The sequence below is a fragment of the Lactuca serriola genome, chromosome 2 (assembly GCF_051521515.1).
Source record: "Lactuca serriola cultivar US96UC23 chromosome 2, Lser_US96UC23_V15, whole genome shotgun sequence".
Lineage (NCBI taxonomy): Eukaryota > Viridiplantae > Streptophyta > Magnoliopsida > Asterales > Asteraceae > Lactuca > Lactuca serriola.
The window spans coordinates 63,092,238-63,110,463 of NC_136409.1; the positions used below are offsets into that span (position 1 = coordinate 63,092,238).

General features: G+C 32.5%; 2 protein-coding genes and 1 long non-coding RNA gene across 3 annotated transcripts; 2 read left to right on the forward strand and 1 right to left on the reverse strand.

Moving 5' to 3' along the window:
* The first annotated feature begins 905 nt into the window (after window positions 1-905).
* On the forward strand, window positions 906-4,037 carry LOC145089275 (TMV resistance protein N-like). The gene is made up of 4 exons (XM_079027731.1): window positions 906-1,387; window positions 1,713-2,686; window positions 3,113-3,246; window positions 3,339-4,037. Exons 1-4 carry the CDS (start codon window positions 906-908, stop codon window positions 4,035-4,037), a joined length of 2,289 nt encoding a protein of 762 aa, XP_078883857.1.
* A 2,128-nt stretch (window positions 4,038-6,165) lies between these two features.
* Window positions 6,166-13,202, forward strand: LOC145086308 (arogenate dehydratase 2-like). Its single transcript, XM_079024060.1, has 11 exons — window positions 6,166-6,425; window positions 6,537-6,604; window positions 6,815-6,907; window positions 9,617-9,817; window positions 9,955-10,035; window positions 10,724-10,819; window positions 11,403-11,480; window positions 11,589-11,678; window positions 11,831-11,898; window positions 12,422-12,503; window positions 12,996-13,202. Exons 1-11 carry the CDS (start codon window positions 6,245-6,247, stop codon window positions 13,050-13,052), a joined length of 1,095 nt encoding a protein of 364 aa, XP_078880186.1. The 5' UTR covers window positions 6,166-6,244; the 3' UTR covers window positions 13,053-13,202.
* Window positions 13,203-14,100: 898 nt separating this feature from the next.
* LOC145086309 (uncharacterized) lies at window positions 14,101-14,913 on the reverse strand. Its single transcript, XR_013700373.1, has 2 exons — window positions 14,623-14,913; window positions 14,101-14,547 (listed from the first exon to the last, which is right to left on the reverse strand). It is a non-coding gene; the product is annotated as an uncharacterized LOC145086309 (long non-coding RNA).
* Window positions 14,914-18,226: the final 3,313 nt, after the last annotated feature.

The window sequence follows — 18,226 nt, forward strand, 5'->3', positions numbered from 1 at the left end:
CAAAAGCATTACAGGGAGGAAATGACAAAATAAGTAAGGGAGGAAATGACAAAATAAGTAAAGAAATTGGACCATATCCATAAAAATGATAATCACATTGTTGATTTTTGTAATTTTATCATATTATAAGTAGGAAATTAAGCGGTCAATGTGTAAAAGTTATTATGGTCGTTTTTCTTCTTTAACAAATAAAAGTCTTCTTTGGCTCCAGTACCCTTCGGAAGTTTTTCCAAACAAATACATCGCTAATTCGCTTTCACACTATTGTAACTAATACGAAATTTCATAAGTTATTCATTTATAATTAAAGAAACAAATGAATGACTTTTTCAACCATATATCATCTATCTAGTTGTAAATTAAAGATTTTCTTTGTGCAAATACAAAAATATAAAATAAAATAATAAAAAAACAAACCACTATAAATCGAGTATGGTAATATAAATATAAAAAGAAAAATAAAATAAAATAGACCATAATGTTTGTTCAAAATTGCTCATTCTTGCAAAAAAAAAGAGTGTTTTTTTAAGTAATGTGGATCTAAAATTTATTGTGAAAAAAATTAGGAGTCGTATTTAAAAATCATTGTTGCAAAATTATCAATAAAAAAACATGTACTTTTCAGAATTAATTTAAAAATAATTGTTGCAAAATTGTCAATAAAAAAAACATGTACTTTTCATAATTAATGAACTCGAACAAATACAAACATATAAAACAAAACTACAAAAAAAAACATGTAACCATTCTGATCTCTTCTTTGGTCGAAAGGGGCACTTTTTCTCCCCACCTAATTCCAAAGTTTGCAAACACATCACCTTCAGTTCATCTCATCCAAGTTCTTACAAAATTTCCTCAACAAAGATTTGATTTTATAAGATCCTTTAAGGCATACCTTCACGTCAATGGCGTCTTCTTCCACTTCATCCATTCACAAGAGCTTGTATGACGTGTTTTTGAGTTTTAGAGGTGAAGACACCCATAAGAACTTCGTTGATCATCTTTATCGTGCTCTTCAGGAGAAAGGCATTCACACTTACAAGGATGACGAACGAATCAATAAAGGGAAAATAATCAGTGATGAGCTCATCGGATTCGGATCTATTGAAGACTCAAAATTCTTCATCATTGTTTTCTCCAAAAACTATGCCTCTTCATCTTGGTGTTTGGATGAGCTTGTGAAGATAATGGAGTGTCACAAAACAAATGAGCATATTGCTTACCCGGTTTTCTATGACATGGAACCCTCCGAAGTCCGCAAACAGAGTAGGGCAGTTGGAGAAGCCTTTGCGAAACACGAGAATGTAGAGGCTGCTGGCAAATGGAGAGAGGCTTTAAAAGAAGCAGTAGATCTGGCTGGGTGGGAATTGAAGAACACTGCTGATGGGTACGTACCTCATCATATTTATTTTGCAATATTGAATTCTTTCACTTTGTTTCTTTATAATCTATGTTTAAAAAGATAATCTAACCAAGTTTGAATCCCACATGCTTCATGGGTGGGCTGATGTTAAAAACAATGTTTAAAATGTTGTATTTCAAATTCTAACTTAAACTAAAGTCTTGTGGAAAAATCTAACACCAGGCATGATTAAGTGATTGTTATTACATATTACTTCGTATATGATTGTTATAGATCTGAAAGTAAATGCATGCTCATATGGGATTTTGTGTAATCTATGTAAGCTTATTCAATATTTGTTAAAATACAGACATGAAGCTAAATTTATCCAGAAAATAGTTGAAGAGGTTTCCTTAGAGTTACGTTCCATTAATTACCGAATTGATGAAAACTTAATAGGCATGCAGACCCGAATCAACGATATTGTATCATCTTTAGGAACTGCTACCAATGATGTTCGCATGATTGGCATCAGGGGGATAGGAGGTGGTGGGAAGAAAACTTTGGCACGAGCTGTTTTTAGTAAGATATCCTTTCGGTTCGAGGGTAAAAGTTTAATTGAGAACATCAGTGAAGTTGCAAACACTTCTTTGTCCGGTTTGAAGTTGTTGCAAAATCAAGTCCTTTCTGATGTATTAAATAGTCGAGGCATCCACATACGTAATGAATATGAGGGGAAAATGATGTTGTGGACGATTATGCGTGGTAGAAAGGTTCTTCTTGTTCTCGATGATGTAGATCATATTAACCCGCTTGAGGCGTTAGCTGGTGACCCTAATTGGTTTATGTCGGGAAGTATAATTATTATTACAACAAGAGAGAAACAAGTGTTGGTAGCACATGGAGTGAAGTTGATCCATACTGTCAATTTGTTATCGGATACGAAAGCAATTTACCTATTTAGTAAATATGCATTTGGGAGAGATATTCCAAAAGGGTATGAAGAGCTATCGAGACAAGTTGTATGTTATGTTGCTGGTCTTCCCTTAACAATCAAAGTTTTGGGTTCGTTTCTTTGTGGTAAAAGTAAGTTCGAATGGGTAGATGCTCTAGACGGACTAAAAGCAATTCCATTAGAGGAAACTCGAAAAAAGTTGGAATTAAGCTATATTAGTCTAGACGAAGATTACAAGGAACTATTCCTAGATGTTGCAACCATGCTGAAAGGTTGGCCAGAAGACTCGGTAATTGAAGCTCTTGAAAGTTGTGGATTTTATGCCAAAATTGGTTTAAGAGTTCTTGAGCAAAAATCTCTCATAACTATTGATGATTATGATCTTGTGGGTGTGCATGACATTTAGAAGAAATGGCAAAGAATATTGTTCGGCGTTCGCACCCAGATAGCCGATTGTGGGATACCAAAGAAATTAAATATGTATTGGCTAATGACTTGGTGAGGATCAAGTTTATTTTTGATGTTAGAGAAACTAACATATTTTTATTTGTTAGGACACAAGTTTCACGGTGATTGTGTTTTGGTTATAGGGTACTGAAGCAACAAGATATATACAATTCGAGTGGGGGATCTTGACCCGAAAATCGTTATGAAAGGTCTTAGAAAGATGAAGGAACTTCGGTTTCTTGATGTGGCTCTACAATTGTCTTTGTATTGGAATCGGGAAATTAATAGACCCATCCCAAGCTTTACAAATGCCTTAGGCTTGCTGTGTTATAATTTTGTATTTAATAAGCTCAACCCATACTTTCTAGATGCTTTACGATATTTGCGTTGGAACGATTACCCTTTTAGTTCTTTACCCAAAACATTTCAAGCAAATAATCTTGTTGCAATTCAGATGCTTGATAGCAAAATTGTAAAACTTTGGGAAGGGGGAGAAAGAAAGGTAGTTTATTGATTGTTTTGCATGATTCATTATATTACTATATAATATCCAAATGCTTTGTTATTACTCTAATATTTTTTTTCTTATGTTAGGTTCTAAACAAGCTCATATTCATTGACCTCAGTTATTCTACATTGAGGACCTTTGACCTTGGGCTTACTCCAAACCTCGAGACGTTTACTCTTCTAGGATGTAGTCATTTGGTAGAGCTTCACATGTCCGTTGAATGTCTAAAGCTCAAATCCCTCAAACTTTCTAGTACTTCAAAGTTGAGGACGCTTGACCTTCGGTTGACTCCAAACCTTGAGCATTTAGATTTTAATGGTGATTCGGTAGAACTTTACATGCCCGATGAATGTCTAATGCTCAGATCACTCAAACTTTCAGGTTCAAACTTAAGGAGGCTTGACCTTCGGCTGACTCCAAATCTTGAGAATTTAGATCTTAACAAACGTTACAATTTGGTAGAACTTCAAGCTCATGTTAGATGTCTAAAAAATGTTGTCTACTTAGACTTAAGTGGATGTTTGGGGTTTAAATCTTTTTTGTTTCACATAAAGGATAATACTTCTGGTAGAATGAATGAATCACTTGATGTTCGTTCTTTAGCCGAGTTACATTTCATCCTAGAAAGTTGCCCGTTTCACCTCGACAATCATTTGCCAAAGTTTGAGTTTACATGTTTTCATAAAGAAGATCTACCTTCATTGGCTAGAAATCCCGAGATGCTTATTTCTATAGGTCCATGTGCCTGCATAAAACTTGAGACATTTTCAAGAAGCATTTGTTGAGAGGTATGAATAATGTAGACATCCACAACGGAAGTCAACTCTTCCATGCTCCATGAATGAATTTGAGAAGCTTCAAAGGATTGGGAAAGTCAGTTTACAAGGAAATATTATAAGAGCATCTACAATGGTGAGTTCAATGAGAGAGTTGAATAAGGTGGCAAGTCTATGTGTCATTCAATGGATGAAATTCTACCATTATGAGATGTCACTTTAGCATTCAATGAATTTGGAGTTCAACGACCATTGAACTCTTCAATGGGAAAAAGGGAAAGTTTTTAATTCTTAAATATTTACTATAAATAATATTTTATAACATTCTATTGAACTTTGTAGACTTCAATGCATTGTAGGAAAAAAATGATATAGTTGTATGGATTATATAAAGATGATGTGGCGATCCATTGAACTCTATGGAGTTCAATGCATTGTGGATGCCCTAACAAGTACTCAATACTATAGCATACGAGAAGACATTTCTTCTCCATGCATTGTACAATGTCAAAGTTCATGAACATATAATGGATTTCAACCTAAATTCCCTAATAATTATATTCTCTCATGTTTACTTTTTATGTATTTTAAGTTGTGTTTGTGTTGCTATCGATCCCAAAATATGAACCATTTCCAGGCTTCCAGTAAATTAGAAGTTCCCATGACTAGGACGTAGGCCAAGGTGATTTCCCCAACTACTTATTGAAAACTATACCAATTAATCGAATCATGTCCTTAATATCTCGAGTTTCCTTAACTAGCTATCATACTTTTTTCAAGATTCATAAACCAAGTCAACTTTTAATGGAAAATAATCGAATACAAGGAAAAGTCACGGATGAGAACACTTCAGTTTGTAGAGTGAGACACACGTTCACACAAATTTGGTTAAATGATTTTTTTAAATGACAAACTAGCTAACATACTCTTAAATACCACATATGTCTCCTAAGAGACTTGAACCCATAACTCTCTCATGCTAGGCCAAAGATCATTTGGTATCCAGTCAAAGCTGATGAAGTGGGAAACTGTTTGGAGTCTTTGGATGTCCATTGTTCGGTTTGATAGGAACATAATAATGAAGATTAAGTGATAAAGACTACCATTGTTTTATCATTAAGAGATAAAGACTACCATTGTTCAATTTGATAGGAATATATTCCGCCGCCTCACTCAACTGCGATTATATATATATATATATATATATATATATATATATAGAGAGAGAGAGAGAGAGAGAGAGAAAGAAAGTTAGGTTCAAATGTTTTCACTATCTATTGTGTGCCTGTATGATTGATTCTGGACCAATCATTTTATTTATTTTAAGAAAGTAATTAATGCTTATTAAATGCTGAAGATGTAATTAATACCTATTATATCTTTAACATGTAATATGAATTAATTACTTTCTTAAAATAATTAAAATAATTGGTCCAGAATCAGTCATACATGCACACAATAGATAGTGAAAACAAAATAACCTAACTCTCTCTCTCTCTCTCTCTCTATATATATATATATATATATATATATATATATATATATTGCATTGTCGAGCCGAAATTGGATCAAATCATAGTCCAAAACATTAAATCGGAGGCGGAGGTGGTAACTTCACATTACACACCTGCGATAAGTTACTTGCTATTAAAAAATGATGGTTGATTATTTTTTAAAAAAATAATTAAACTTTTTTGCTAAATTTATAAATTTCTATTAATTAAATCAATCAATACAATTTTGGCACCTATTATTTTTACTCTTTCATCCACTTATTGGTTATCAACTAATTATTTTTATTACTTTCTATCTTTGTCATAATAACATTTTCATTTTAATCTCTTTAATGATATTGTATAATTATTGATTTATTATTTTTGCTAATTAATCCATTTTATTAAATATGTAAATCAATATTATCATATTCTTATTGTTTTTTTTTTTTGTTTTTTTTTTTTTTTTTTTTTTTTTTACTTGTAACGATAAAAAAACATGAATATGAAACATGATTTTTGTTTTATTTTTTTAAAAAGGAACTCTTATAAAATATCTCAAAATAAACGTGCATAAAAATTTAATTATTAAAAAAACTTTTACAACAAACTTCTGCAATAGAAAAACGTTTTAAAAGTAAATTTCCTCTTCTTTTGTAAAATTTCTCCATTAATCACACCGGTGCTGCGTTCCACTGGTCTCCAGCCTCCCCAGCAACAAACATGGCGGCCACCATATCTCGATCCCCTATCATCCCGCCTCATAACCACCCTATCACCTCCACTTCTACTCAAAAGCTCCCATCCCAACTCAAATTCCGGCGACTTCCCATTTCAGTCTCCGCCTCCACATCATCCTCCATTCAAGGAGGCACCAGCGAAGGAAAAAGCACTTCTCTTCCAAGTAAAACCCAACATTTTCACTAATCTATCTTCTCTCATCATTTCCTTCTGTAATCTTGACTACATTTGCGAATTTATGTTGTGATTCAGTTTACTTTGTGCTAATTTTTAGGGCCTTTAACGTCTACCGATCTGACTGGAATACCATCTGAGGGTTCTCGAATTCGTGTTGCTTACCAGGTTTAATTATCTCATTTTGGGAAATTATTGATTTTTCCGTATCTTCTGTAAAATCCATGGTGTATGTTTTTATACATTCGGAGACATCGATTGATTTTATACTTTTTATAAAACAAGTTATCGCATCACTGAAGAAGCACAAACATTAATGCTGAAATGAAATTGAGGTTGCTTTTGTTGTTGTATTGAAGTTTTATTGTATTTTGACAGGGTGTTCCTGGGGCTTATAGTGAATCTGCTGCTGAAAAAGCTTACCCTAACTGTGAAGCAGTTCCTTGTGAACAATTTGAGACAACATTCGAGGTTTGTATAGCATTTAATTTGAACCATTATTATTATTTTTTTTGGTTATAGGCTTGATTCCTACAATTGATCTGGTCTATATATAATCGTGTGATAAAATAAGAAATTTCAAATCTGTTTTTCAATCATGGGTTGTAGATGTTTAGGATTCAGGTTGATTTTTACTTCTGAGAATAGCATTAATAAAGAGTACATTTAGTTAGAAAGGGGCATGATGAGACTTGCTTGCATAATCCTTAGCATTACAGGTTTATCGCTTAGGTGCTATTTTTTTTTTTTGACATAATGGGGACATGACTTAATCTGATAAATTATATGAGTGTTTCTTTTTTACTTAATGCAAAAAGAATGAGTTAATGGAGAAAGTCAAGGAAATGAGGATTTTCCTATCAATACCCAAATTTCTACAAATTTGCCATCATTTATTTTGAGAAAACCGCAAAAATGGTCCTAGTGGTTTGCTGTTTTCTTTGGATGGAGTCTAAAAAGTATTCAACTTGTCAACTTGCAAAAAACGTGTTTTTTACATTTTTGTGTTGTGGTTATCATGTCCCACTTTAACATCCGTTTGTTTTAATTTGTTAAATGTGCTAAAATGACCTTTTGGCCCTTCAATTTTGTATTATTATGAGAATACTGCAAAAATGGCCCATGTGGTTTGCTGTTTTCTTTGGATAGAATCTAAAAAGTGTTTAATTTGCAAATGTAGTCCTTTTGACAAGGTTATCTTTGTGGTTTTGGTCCCTAACTTTAACATCGTTAAATCCCTATAAATTGACAATTTTGCCCTTACCGTGGATCTCTCTCTCTCTCTCCAAAAAGAATTTAATGCGTGTGATCCTCTAACTAATAAATGTCACATACAACTGCAAGACGTATCACACACCAAAACCACACAAAACATCCTTCCATTGCTACCAGCAACCCTAGTGGTTTCGGGGTGAAATATTGCTGCCCATATTTTTTTTGCCATTTTGGATGTCACAATACTGGGGAATGTTAGAGACATCAAAAGCTGCTTAGGTTGCCATAATGGAGGATTCTCCCTCTTATCTTGAATCCTTTATGTTTGGATAGAAGTTTTATTCAACAGACGAAAAAATCTTTATTCCTTATTAGTTAAAGAAGATAAAAACAAGATTCCCAATGTTGATATATACAAAAATCATCTCGAGAGGATTGTTGGTATGCATCTTTAGTTTTCTTTTTTGTATGCATCTTTAGATGTATACAAAAATCATCAACTAATGATGATCATGTTATGATGATTTTTGTATATATCAACATCGTCGATGTTGTTCTTAGGAAGATCCTTCTTTTTATCTTCTTTAACATATGATGAATAAAAAGTTATTTGTGAGTAGGGTGAAACCTGTACCCAATCGAAAACGAATCAATTAGAGAATCAGAGGCATTACGATTTCTTTGGTGGGAGGGACCATTTTTCACAGTTTTCTCTTTATCTTTTACTTCTATTTCTTAAGTGTGGCATTATTTTCTCAAATATATTTAAGCTTTAGGAAGGATGAATGAATAAAATGTTTGTTTGGATAAAGTGTTGTGTATATAAACCTTGTTTCTTTTCTAGACCGAATAATCCGTCTGTATGAGACTACACAACCATTTTATCCTTACAAATTTCACAATATTCACCACTTTAACGTAAGAGGAGTTGAAAGGAAAAAAGAAGGGCAAATAGATAGAAGGTTAGTGTCTTAACACATTAAGCAAGGGTTTTCTCAAATAATTTTAAACATCCTTTACCTAAATACAACACTTAATGGGAAAAAGGACACAGGGTCTAAATAGTGGGACATGACTTAGTTCTGTTTGTTATATATTAGTGTCTCTTTTTGACTTAATGTAGATGTAGAAAGAATGACTAAATAGAGAAAATTGGTGAAAGGAGACTTTCCTCATTAACTCTTAACTTTTTAGTGATCAGCCACCGTTTATTTCTCTCAAATATTTTTTAACATCATTTATTTAGACAAGTTTTGTCTTCTCAGATAGAGTAAACTGTGTTTTGTTAAAAGATGTGGATATCGTCCCATGCCAAATTTTTTTGCAAGGGGCTATGGCCATGTTACATTGTGCATTTTGTCCATTTCCAAACTAAAATGACTAATTTACCCTCCCTTACTCCCTCCAAACCGAAATATCATAAGGGTAAATTAGTCATTTCAATTCGGAAAGAGACCAAATCCACAATGAAACATGGCCATAAGACCATTCCTTGATTATTTATTTCCTAAACACAGGGACCATGTTTCATTGCGCATTTGGTCCATTTCCAAATTAAAATGACTAAATTTACCCTCCCTCCCTCCCTCCAAACTGAAATATCATAAGGGTAAATTATTCATTTCACTTGGGAAAGAAACCAAATCTACAATGAAACATGGCCATAAGACCATTCCTTGATTATCAGGGACCATGTTTCATTGCGCATTTGGTCCATTTCTAAACTAAAATGACTAATTTACCCTCCCTCCCTCCCTCCAAACTGAAATATCATAAGGGTAAATTAGTCATTTCAATTCGTAAAAGGGACCAAATCCACAATGAAACATGGCCATAAGACCATTCCTTGCAAAAACGTTTTTTCAAGGGATTAATTCCACAATTGTTTTTGCTACACACAGGAACCATTTTTGCAGTTTACTCTCTGAAATGTTTTAAACTTTTTGTTTTATTTAAACACTGCAGGCTGTTGAGAGGTGGCTAGTGGATCGAGCAGTTTTACCCATTGAAAATTCCTTAGGAGGAAGCATTCATAGGAATTATGACCTCTTACTTAGACACAGATTGCACATTGTTGGTGAAGTCAAACTTGCTATTCGCCATTGTTTGCTTGCTAATCATGGTGTTAAAATTGAAGATCTCAAAAGGGTTCTTAGCCATCCTCAGGTATTTTATATATATATATATATATATATATATATATATATATATATATATATATATATTATTTGCTACCATTTTGTTTAATTAATTATCTCAAAATAATAACAACAATAATAATATGTACATCAATGCTTCTATAGGCTCTTGCACAATGTGAGAACACGTTAACAAGATTAGGGATAGTTAGAGAAGCTGTGGATGATACTGCTGGGGCTGCAAAGGTACTATATGTTACTATGCTCTGAAAACAAAAATCTAAATGAAAAAAAAAATAGCAATGTACTTTCATTTATGTGTATATTATAGCATCCTATTTTCAATTATAGTATAATTAGGTAGTTTTTATTTATTTTTATAAAGTACAATTCTGTGATCGATAGAAATGAAAGTAGGATGCTATAATAAACAAATGAATGAAATTAGGTTGGTTTCTTGAATTTGATCCGAAAAATATAATATGAAAAATTAGAGTTGTCTTATTATGACTTCAGTTACAATTTTTCTTAAAACTCTTGATACTATCTAATCATCTTCACTGCAACATGTAAATACATTTTAGACAAAGTTACATAAATAGTCCCTGCTGAAAAGACCAAATTACCCTCACACTAACGGTGTTAGCAAAAACGACCATCCATGCAAGTTTTGGAAACCACAGCGACCATATTCGTTAAAAAAAACTAGCAAGGACTGAGTTTGTGACCTTTGGTAAACCAGAAGGACCATTTATGTAAAATTTTCTACATTTTATAAGTGTACCTAGAGTTTAGACCTAGTGGCATATAAAACATGTCCATGTTTTAATGCTTTCTATAGTTTTTTTTTTTTTTATAGAATCTTCTTGATAAATTATAGTTGAATAATTATTTACTAATATTTTATTTAATGTTTTCCTTCTTTCTTTGTCAGCATGTTGCTCTACATGAACTTGAAGATACTGGGGCAGTAGCTAGTGCTGCTGCTGCCAAGATTTATGGATTGAATCTGCTTGTTCAAGATATTCAGGTAATCATCAAACCTGGAATGGAATTGAGCATTACACAGGAATGGAATGAAGCATTCCATTCCTCAACGGAATGTGATTCCTTGGCTGATTTTTCATTCCTTCGTGGAATGAAAGATTATTGTATTTATAGTACAGTTATAAATTTAATTCTATTTACATAACATTCAGTAAGAGCAACGTTCTTAAAAATTTTCGAAAGTTTAATTAAATAGTATTTTGTTATCTTCCAAATGTAACGTAAAAAGCATTCATTTTAAGTATAATTTTGTTTTGAGATTTCATGGTTAAAGTTTTTATTTTAGTAAACAATCTTTTAAAGTAATAAAATAATTTTGTTCGATTGTCTGATAACTATATATAAATATATTGTATATGTATTATTTAATGTATTTTAGTGTTATATTTTAAATTAACGAAAAAATATTAGTATAAATAACATTTTTGTGTTTATTTGTCAGTATAATTTCATTTTGGTGTCTAATTATACATAAGTCCACAAAACCATAAATGGTCATTGATTATAAATTATATGTTGATTGTAAATCACACTTGTATGATTTTATTTTTTTCATTTTTTTTCAGGATTATTCTGATAATGTGACTCGATTCTTAATGTTGGCAAGGGAACCTATAATTCCACGTACTGATAGACCATTCAAGGTTTGTTTTTATTAAAAAAAAAGAAAAAAGAAACAGGTCCTTAATATTGTTTTATTTATTTATTTATTGTATTTAGTCACATGTAAATATATGAATTTATTGTTTTAGACAAGTATTGTCTTCTCACTTGACGAGGGTCCCGGGATGCTTTTCAAGGCACTTGCAGTGTTTGCTATGAGACAAATTAATCTCACCAAGGCAAGTTTTTTTTTTTTTTTTTTTTTTTTTTTTTTAATTTTTATTTTTATTTTTATTTATTTATTATTTTTTTTTATTGCTCGTGTTTTAATTTTTCTTTATATTATAAAAATGTAGCTGATTTTTCATTAATTTAATTTACTTTAAAACAGATTGAAAGCCGCCCTCTTCAAAGACGTGCTTTACCTACACATACCGAAAGCACTAATGGATTCCCTGGGTATGTACGGTGTAAAACACGCATAACATGACAAGACAGTCTACACTGTGTTTGACATGTATTGGACTGAGACTGATGTTAATAGGACAAAAAACATCCAAAAATGTGAAACAAGATGGGAAAGAGACACAACTCTCGAGCTCTTGTCTTTGCAAAATGACGAAAATGCCCTCTTCGTCATCATCATTATCGAAAATAGCCTTAAAAAGCTTATCCAGTCTCGTGCAGTCATATCGTGCCCTATCCCATGTGTCACATGGGATGGGACATAACTAGATAGGACCGGATAAACTTTCTAGCTTTATTTTCGATGATGATGATGATGAAGAGGGCATTTTCGTCTTTTTGCAGAGACAAGAGATCAAGAGTTGAGTCTCTTTCCCATCTTGTTTCACATTTTTGGATGGGACAAAAAATTACTATTTTTATCCTATTGACATCAGTTCAGGTGCCAAACACAGTACAATGTGTTCGTCCTATTTTGTATATGCAATTTTAACTCCAAATTAAAATTCTTATATAGGTCTTTCCCTTACCTTTTCTATGTCGACTTCCAAGCATCCATGGCAGACCAAAGAGCCCAAAATGCTCTTTCGCATCTTAAGGTTTCATTTTTTATTTTTAATTTTTAAATTTAACATAATAATTAGCCCTATGGTTTAGGGTAAATTGCACGTTTGGTCCCTAACTTATTTTTTTAACTCGAAAGGTCCCTACTATTTGTTTTTGTTACACACTTGGTCCCTACTGTTTGTTTTTGTTACGCGCTTGGTCCTTGTCTTACCTAAGAAAACTATTATTTAAATAAAAAAAAAATAGTGGGGTAGGTAAGGTAAGGTGAATGGGATGGGTTGCGGGTGTGTTTATTTAAATAAATTAAAAAATCAAGAGAAAAATAATCTTTTAGGTAAGACAGGGACCAATCGTGTAAGAAAAACAAACAGTAAGGACCTTCCGAGTTAAAAAAATAAGTTAGGGACCAAACATGCAAATTACCCTAAACCATAGGGACCATTCGTGTAATTTACTCTAATAATTATGACTTCAATGTTAAACGCCATGAATTATTGATCTCAAAATGTTGCTCTTTTTGGCAGGAATTTGCTACTTTCTTGAGTGTGCTAGGAAGTTACCCTGAAGATATCACCATATGACCACTTTCCTAGAATTTTGGTTGATAAGAGTTTATACATCTTATCATACTTTTTGACAACATGTTGAATGACATCGCCTTTTATTTTTTGTTTTGTTGAATTAATATATTTTGTAAATATTTTCCAAAATAATCATTTTACCCTTTTAAAGTTTTTGTTTTGGCCCACAAAGTAGGGTTTCTGGTAACATTTTTCGACTATTTGTATTGATTCATGTTTTTTCTTAGTTACATAATTCTACTTGACTTATATTTTTTTTCCCGAATAAGTTTTTGCTCACTTTTTCTTGTCACATATCGATTTTTTGTCTTGGTTTGATTAAAATATGAAAGTTAAACAAAGTGAAGAAAATATGAAAAAAAACTATGATCCCAAAGCACACATGTTTTTAGAATCATAACAAATACATGGAAGCAAGAATTATAGTCATAACCATTCGACCACTCTACATTTATTTATTATTAGTTGTTCATTTCTTGCATTTACAAGAAATCCGGTCAATATTTTAGCCCCTATAAAAGCTAGTTTGGGGCTCAAATCTAGATTCACAATGTATCATTTACAACTCGTTATTGCTGCTTAATGTTTGTATCAGAAGTAAGTATTAGTTCGACAAATTGCAAAAATGGTCGCTGTGGTATGCAAAATTTTGGGGTTTTAGTCCAAACAATGATTTTTTTGGTTTCGTAGTCCTTTTGAAATGGTTTGTATGTGAAAATGGTCCCTCCGAAAATTAAAATGACTATAATACCTTTGGGTTATTTATTTTTCATTTTCTTTCATTATTCTTAAAATTTAATAATTGTTTATTCATTTTAATAATTAAAAAATGAAAGGTCTCTCTCTCTCTCTCTCTCTCTCTCTCTCTCTCTCTCTCTCTCTCTCTCTCTCTCTCTCTCTCTCTCTCTCTCTCTCTCTCTCTCTCTCTCTCTCTCTCTCTCTCTCTCTCTCTCTCTCTCTCTCTCTCTCTCGTCAGCAAAGAATAAAAAAACCGCACCCCATCTTCTTCTTCCCCAACGCTTCCCTTTCTTATCTATGGCTAGTAAAATATAATCAAAAACTTCATTTGTGTGTGTTCTTAAAAAAAATAACCAACATACCATTGTTTTTGGATTGAAGGCCTGGTTCAAAAAAAAGATGAACATTTGATCGCCTAGGAAAAATGATGAACAATAGGTCAACGAAGACGGTAGCTGCACAAACTATTACGATTAGAGACCTCAAAAACTCTCTCTCTCTCTCTCTCTCTCTCTCTCTCGTCAGTAAAGAACGGAAAAACCCCACCCATCTTCTTGTTCCCCAACCAATCGCCTGATAAACCTTGATCATGTTATCCCTCTTTTGTTGAAACCTGCAAATTGCTAACTGGACAAGTGATCCCAACGTTTTGAAGTATAGGTCATATATGTTCTGATCATTGCTGACATGAGCTTTGGTACCAGAAATTCAAGATCAATCCAAGTTTTTGAAATCTAGGGCTTCCTTCTCTGCCATTCTATTTCAAGCTAAGCATCAAAAAACGCCAATAATAGCAAACCCTTTAGGAATTGATGATGGAATAAGGAGTTACCTGGAGGGAAAAATCAGAATGCTGATGCATCAATACTGGAAGTAGGAGTTATCGGATAGCGGTGGTAGGCATGAGGACCTCCACCTCCCCTAATGCTTTGCCTGTAATGTGTAGCCGGTAGGGATGAGGAGCTCCACACAGGTTAATCCCTTAACATTTCATTTATTGCTTCACATGTCATCATCTCTTATTTGTTTCAACTTATGCAGGAGATAAGCCTCTTAAGGTTGGAGAAGAAAGTTTAAAAAGGCAGAGGTAATGGTAAGGGGTGCAGCAGCCTTTGTGTTGTGTTGCCGGTGAGAGAGAGAGGCGTTTCATTTTTTAATTATTAAAATGAATACATAATTATTAAAATTTAAGAATAATGAAAGAAAAATGAAAAATAAATACCCCAAGGGTATTATAGTAATTTCAATTTTCGGAGGGACCATTTTCACATACAAACCACTCCAAAAGGACTACGAAACCAAAAAAGTAACTGTTTGGACTAAAACCCCAAAAATTTGCATACCATAGGGACCATTTTTGCAATTTTGTCTATTAGTTCTAGTAAACACTTATTAGAGGCTAAAAGCATTGGTATTAATGAGTTTTAAACAGTCCCTAAAAAACATACTCAGTCGCTAAGATAATCAAGTTATTGTATATGAGACTGACATATCTAGTCATTAAAAATAATATTAAGGACTCATATGACATAAAAATGGGGACACAATGGAAACATATTGATTTTATTAACGACGGATGTTCAGTCTATTATCCGAAAGACAATATCAAACCGATGAGATATAAAATAGGAAACCAAGGTATCACATTGGAGATTAGAGATATAATAAGATCATATTAATGACAGGTATTTAGTCATGAAAAGATGGTAATAAGGACCGATATAAAACAAATACAGGATCTTAATGAAAGATATTTGAGACTGAATAAGATAGTATATATTCAGTTCCAAAATGATACTATTAGGTAGTGTTGCAAAACTCGACCTACTTGGTCGAGTACTCGACCGATTACTCGGAATCGGCCCTCCAACGCGAGTAATGTCAAATCGGCCAAAAAACTCGGATTTAGTCAAAATCGGCCAAAAATCGGTGAAACTCGGTCAAAAATCGGACAAACTTGGTCAAACTCGGGCCTACTCGGCCAACTCGGTCAAAATCGGTCAAAGGGTCAAAATTGTCATAAAAAGAGAAAAAAATCAAGAATTTCAAGATTAATATGTTTAATGCACTTAATGATTTATTATTTAACACAAACATGTGATTATTACTATATATATATCTTAAATTTTCAGTAATTATCCACGTAGTGAGACAATTATATGTATTTCAGTTTGTATGTATTCACATTATCTAATTTTGGTTATATATTTCAATCAAATTATGATTTTGACATATATAATTTTCCAAAAAATATTTCTACATGAATTACCGAATCCGAGTACTCCTGAGTACTTGCTACTCCCCAGTCGGCCGAGCTGGTACCGAGTAACGAGTTCTACAACCTTGCTAGTAGGTACCATATATAATACAATCAAAATTCAAGGATTCAAAGAAAATATATTAGAGACCAAATGGGATAATATCAAAGACCGATTTTCTGTCTCTATGACTTTCATTTATTAGAAATTGATTTTCAGTTTTAGATAACATAAAAACCACTAACTAGAACTAGACTAGAGTCTATCTAAATCCGTCGAAGGGACTAACTGGCGATCTTTTAAGAAATAATTTGTTAGTCTTTGACAAATTATTATTATTATTATTATTATTATTATTATTATTATTATATATATATATATATACAATCAATTATTGTAAAATTAATTGTATTAAGTTGTAAATTTTTTTGTATTAAACTGTAAATTGATTATATATATATATATATATATATATATATATATATATATATATATATATATACAATTTACAGTTTAATACAAAAAAATTTACAACTTAATACAATTAATTTTACAATAATTGAAAATTTCAAAGAAGTCAAACACAAACTCTACCGTTATCACCTAGTACAACACACTATCACCAACCACTTGTGTCACCGTTGTAACCATCATTCGTTCCAAATATGATCTGTATATAAAATCATGTATTAACAACTTAAATAGTATATTCACAGTTTAATAAACTAATTAATTCACTAATTTAGAATTTAATGCAAAACAATTATAAAAACTGCTATATTCTTACATATTTATACAAGAAAATTAATACAAACATTCAAACATAAATAATTCATATTTTAACGAAAAAAATAATAAAAAGTTCACAACTTAATACAATCAATTCACAGTTTAATATAATACACAAAATTCACAGATTAATAAAATAAATTCATAGTTTAATATACATAAATGTTATATTTTAACTTACAACTTATATATATATATATATATATATATATATATATATATATATATATATATATATATATATATATATATATATATATATATAGAAAAACCATCATAAATGGTCCCTATGGTTATGTAACGACCCAAAAATCACGACCAAAAATTTCTTTTAAAACATTACTAAAAATAGATTTATAAAAACGTATCATAAGTTAAACATCACTTTCGAGTATTAAATTCAAAACATAATATCATTATCAAAGTCAAACATTCCCAGGCTAACTGACTATGGTGTGTGCTCTGCAATCTTCTCGAGCTCCTCTTTTGAAAACCGAGTACCTGAAACCAAAACTGAAAACCGTAAGCACGAAGCTTAGTGAGCTCCCCCAATCTACCACATACCACACAATAACATATAAAGCACATACTGGGCCTTGCCCGCTGCATCGGACCGAAGTCCGGGCTAACTGGGGCCTTGCCCCTACATCGGACCGAAGTCCGAAGTTGACTGGGACCTTGTCCCCTACATCGGACCGAAGTCCGAAGCTGACTGGGACCTTGTCCCCTACATCGGACCGAAGCCCGAAGCTGACTGGGACCTTGTCCCCTACATCGGACCGAAGTCTGAAGCTGACTGGGACCTTGTCCCCTACATCGAACCGATATCCGAAGCTGACTGAACATAGCATAAACATATCAACTAGCATAAACACATTGATGAGATTAAAACATAATCTTGAAGATCGATTAGATCTTAAACAGGTAAATAAATATTAAACAGCAAGAACACGAAAATAAAGAACAAGTCAAGAATGAATCAAACGTGTCGAATGATTATAAAATAACCCTCAGAAGAGCTCGATCAAGAACATCAACTGTAGAGGGTTAGAAGATTTACAAGAACGATAAAGAAAATCAAAGCTATCGTAATTCTCTATCTTGTAATCTAGATCGGTTTTTTTATTATGCATGCAAGCATATACTTATATAATAAACCTAACAGGCTCTCGGTTGGACAGGCCCAAACCGGAGTACAAAATAAATGGACTAACAGTCGAGCCCAATGACGCAATCTTCAAACGAATCTTTAACCCAACAATCTCCCCCTTTGCGTCAATTGGAGCGAGATCTTCACTTGTTACTTGGGCCAGCAGCAGCAGGTACCTTCTTCTTCACAGTCTGAAACAGACGAGAAATCAGAGCAAGTATCGTCTGCCTGAATCTGAT

Bases quoted from the DNA above. Each gene is read 5' to 3' on its own strand.
- LOC145089275 (XM_079027731.1), top strand. From the start codon at position 906: ATGGCGTCTTCTTCCACTTCATCCATTCACAAGAGCTTGTATGACGTG. The intron at 1,388-1,712 runs GTACGTACCTCA...GTTAAAATACAG, and splicing joins TTGAAGAACACTGCTGATGG to ACATGAAGCTAAATTTATCC. The intron at 3,247-3,338 runs GTAGTTTATTGA...TTCTTATGTTAG, and splicing joins GGGAAGGGGGAGAAAGAAAG to GTTCTAAACAAGCTCATATT.
- LOC145086308 (XM_079024060.1), top strand. From the start codon at position 6,245: ATGGCGGCCACCATATCTCGATCCCCTATCATCCCGCCTCATAACCAC. The intron at 6,605-6,814 runs GTTTAATTATCT...GTATTTTGACAG, and splicing joins GAATTCGTGTTGCTTACCAG to GGTGTTCCTGGGGCTTATAG. The intron at 10,036-10,723 runs GTACTATATGTT...TTTCTTTGTCAG, and splicing joins ATACTGCTGGGGCTGCAAAG to CATGTTGCTCTACATGAACT.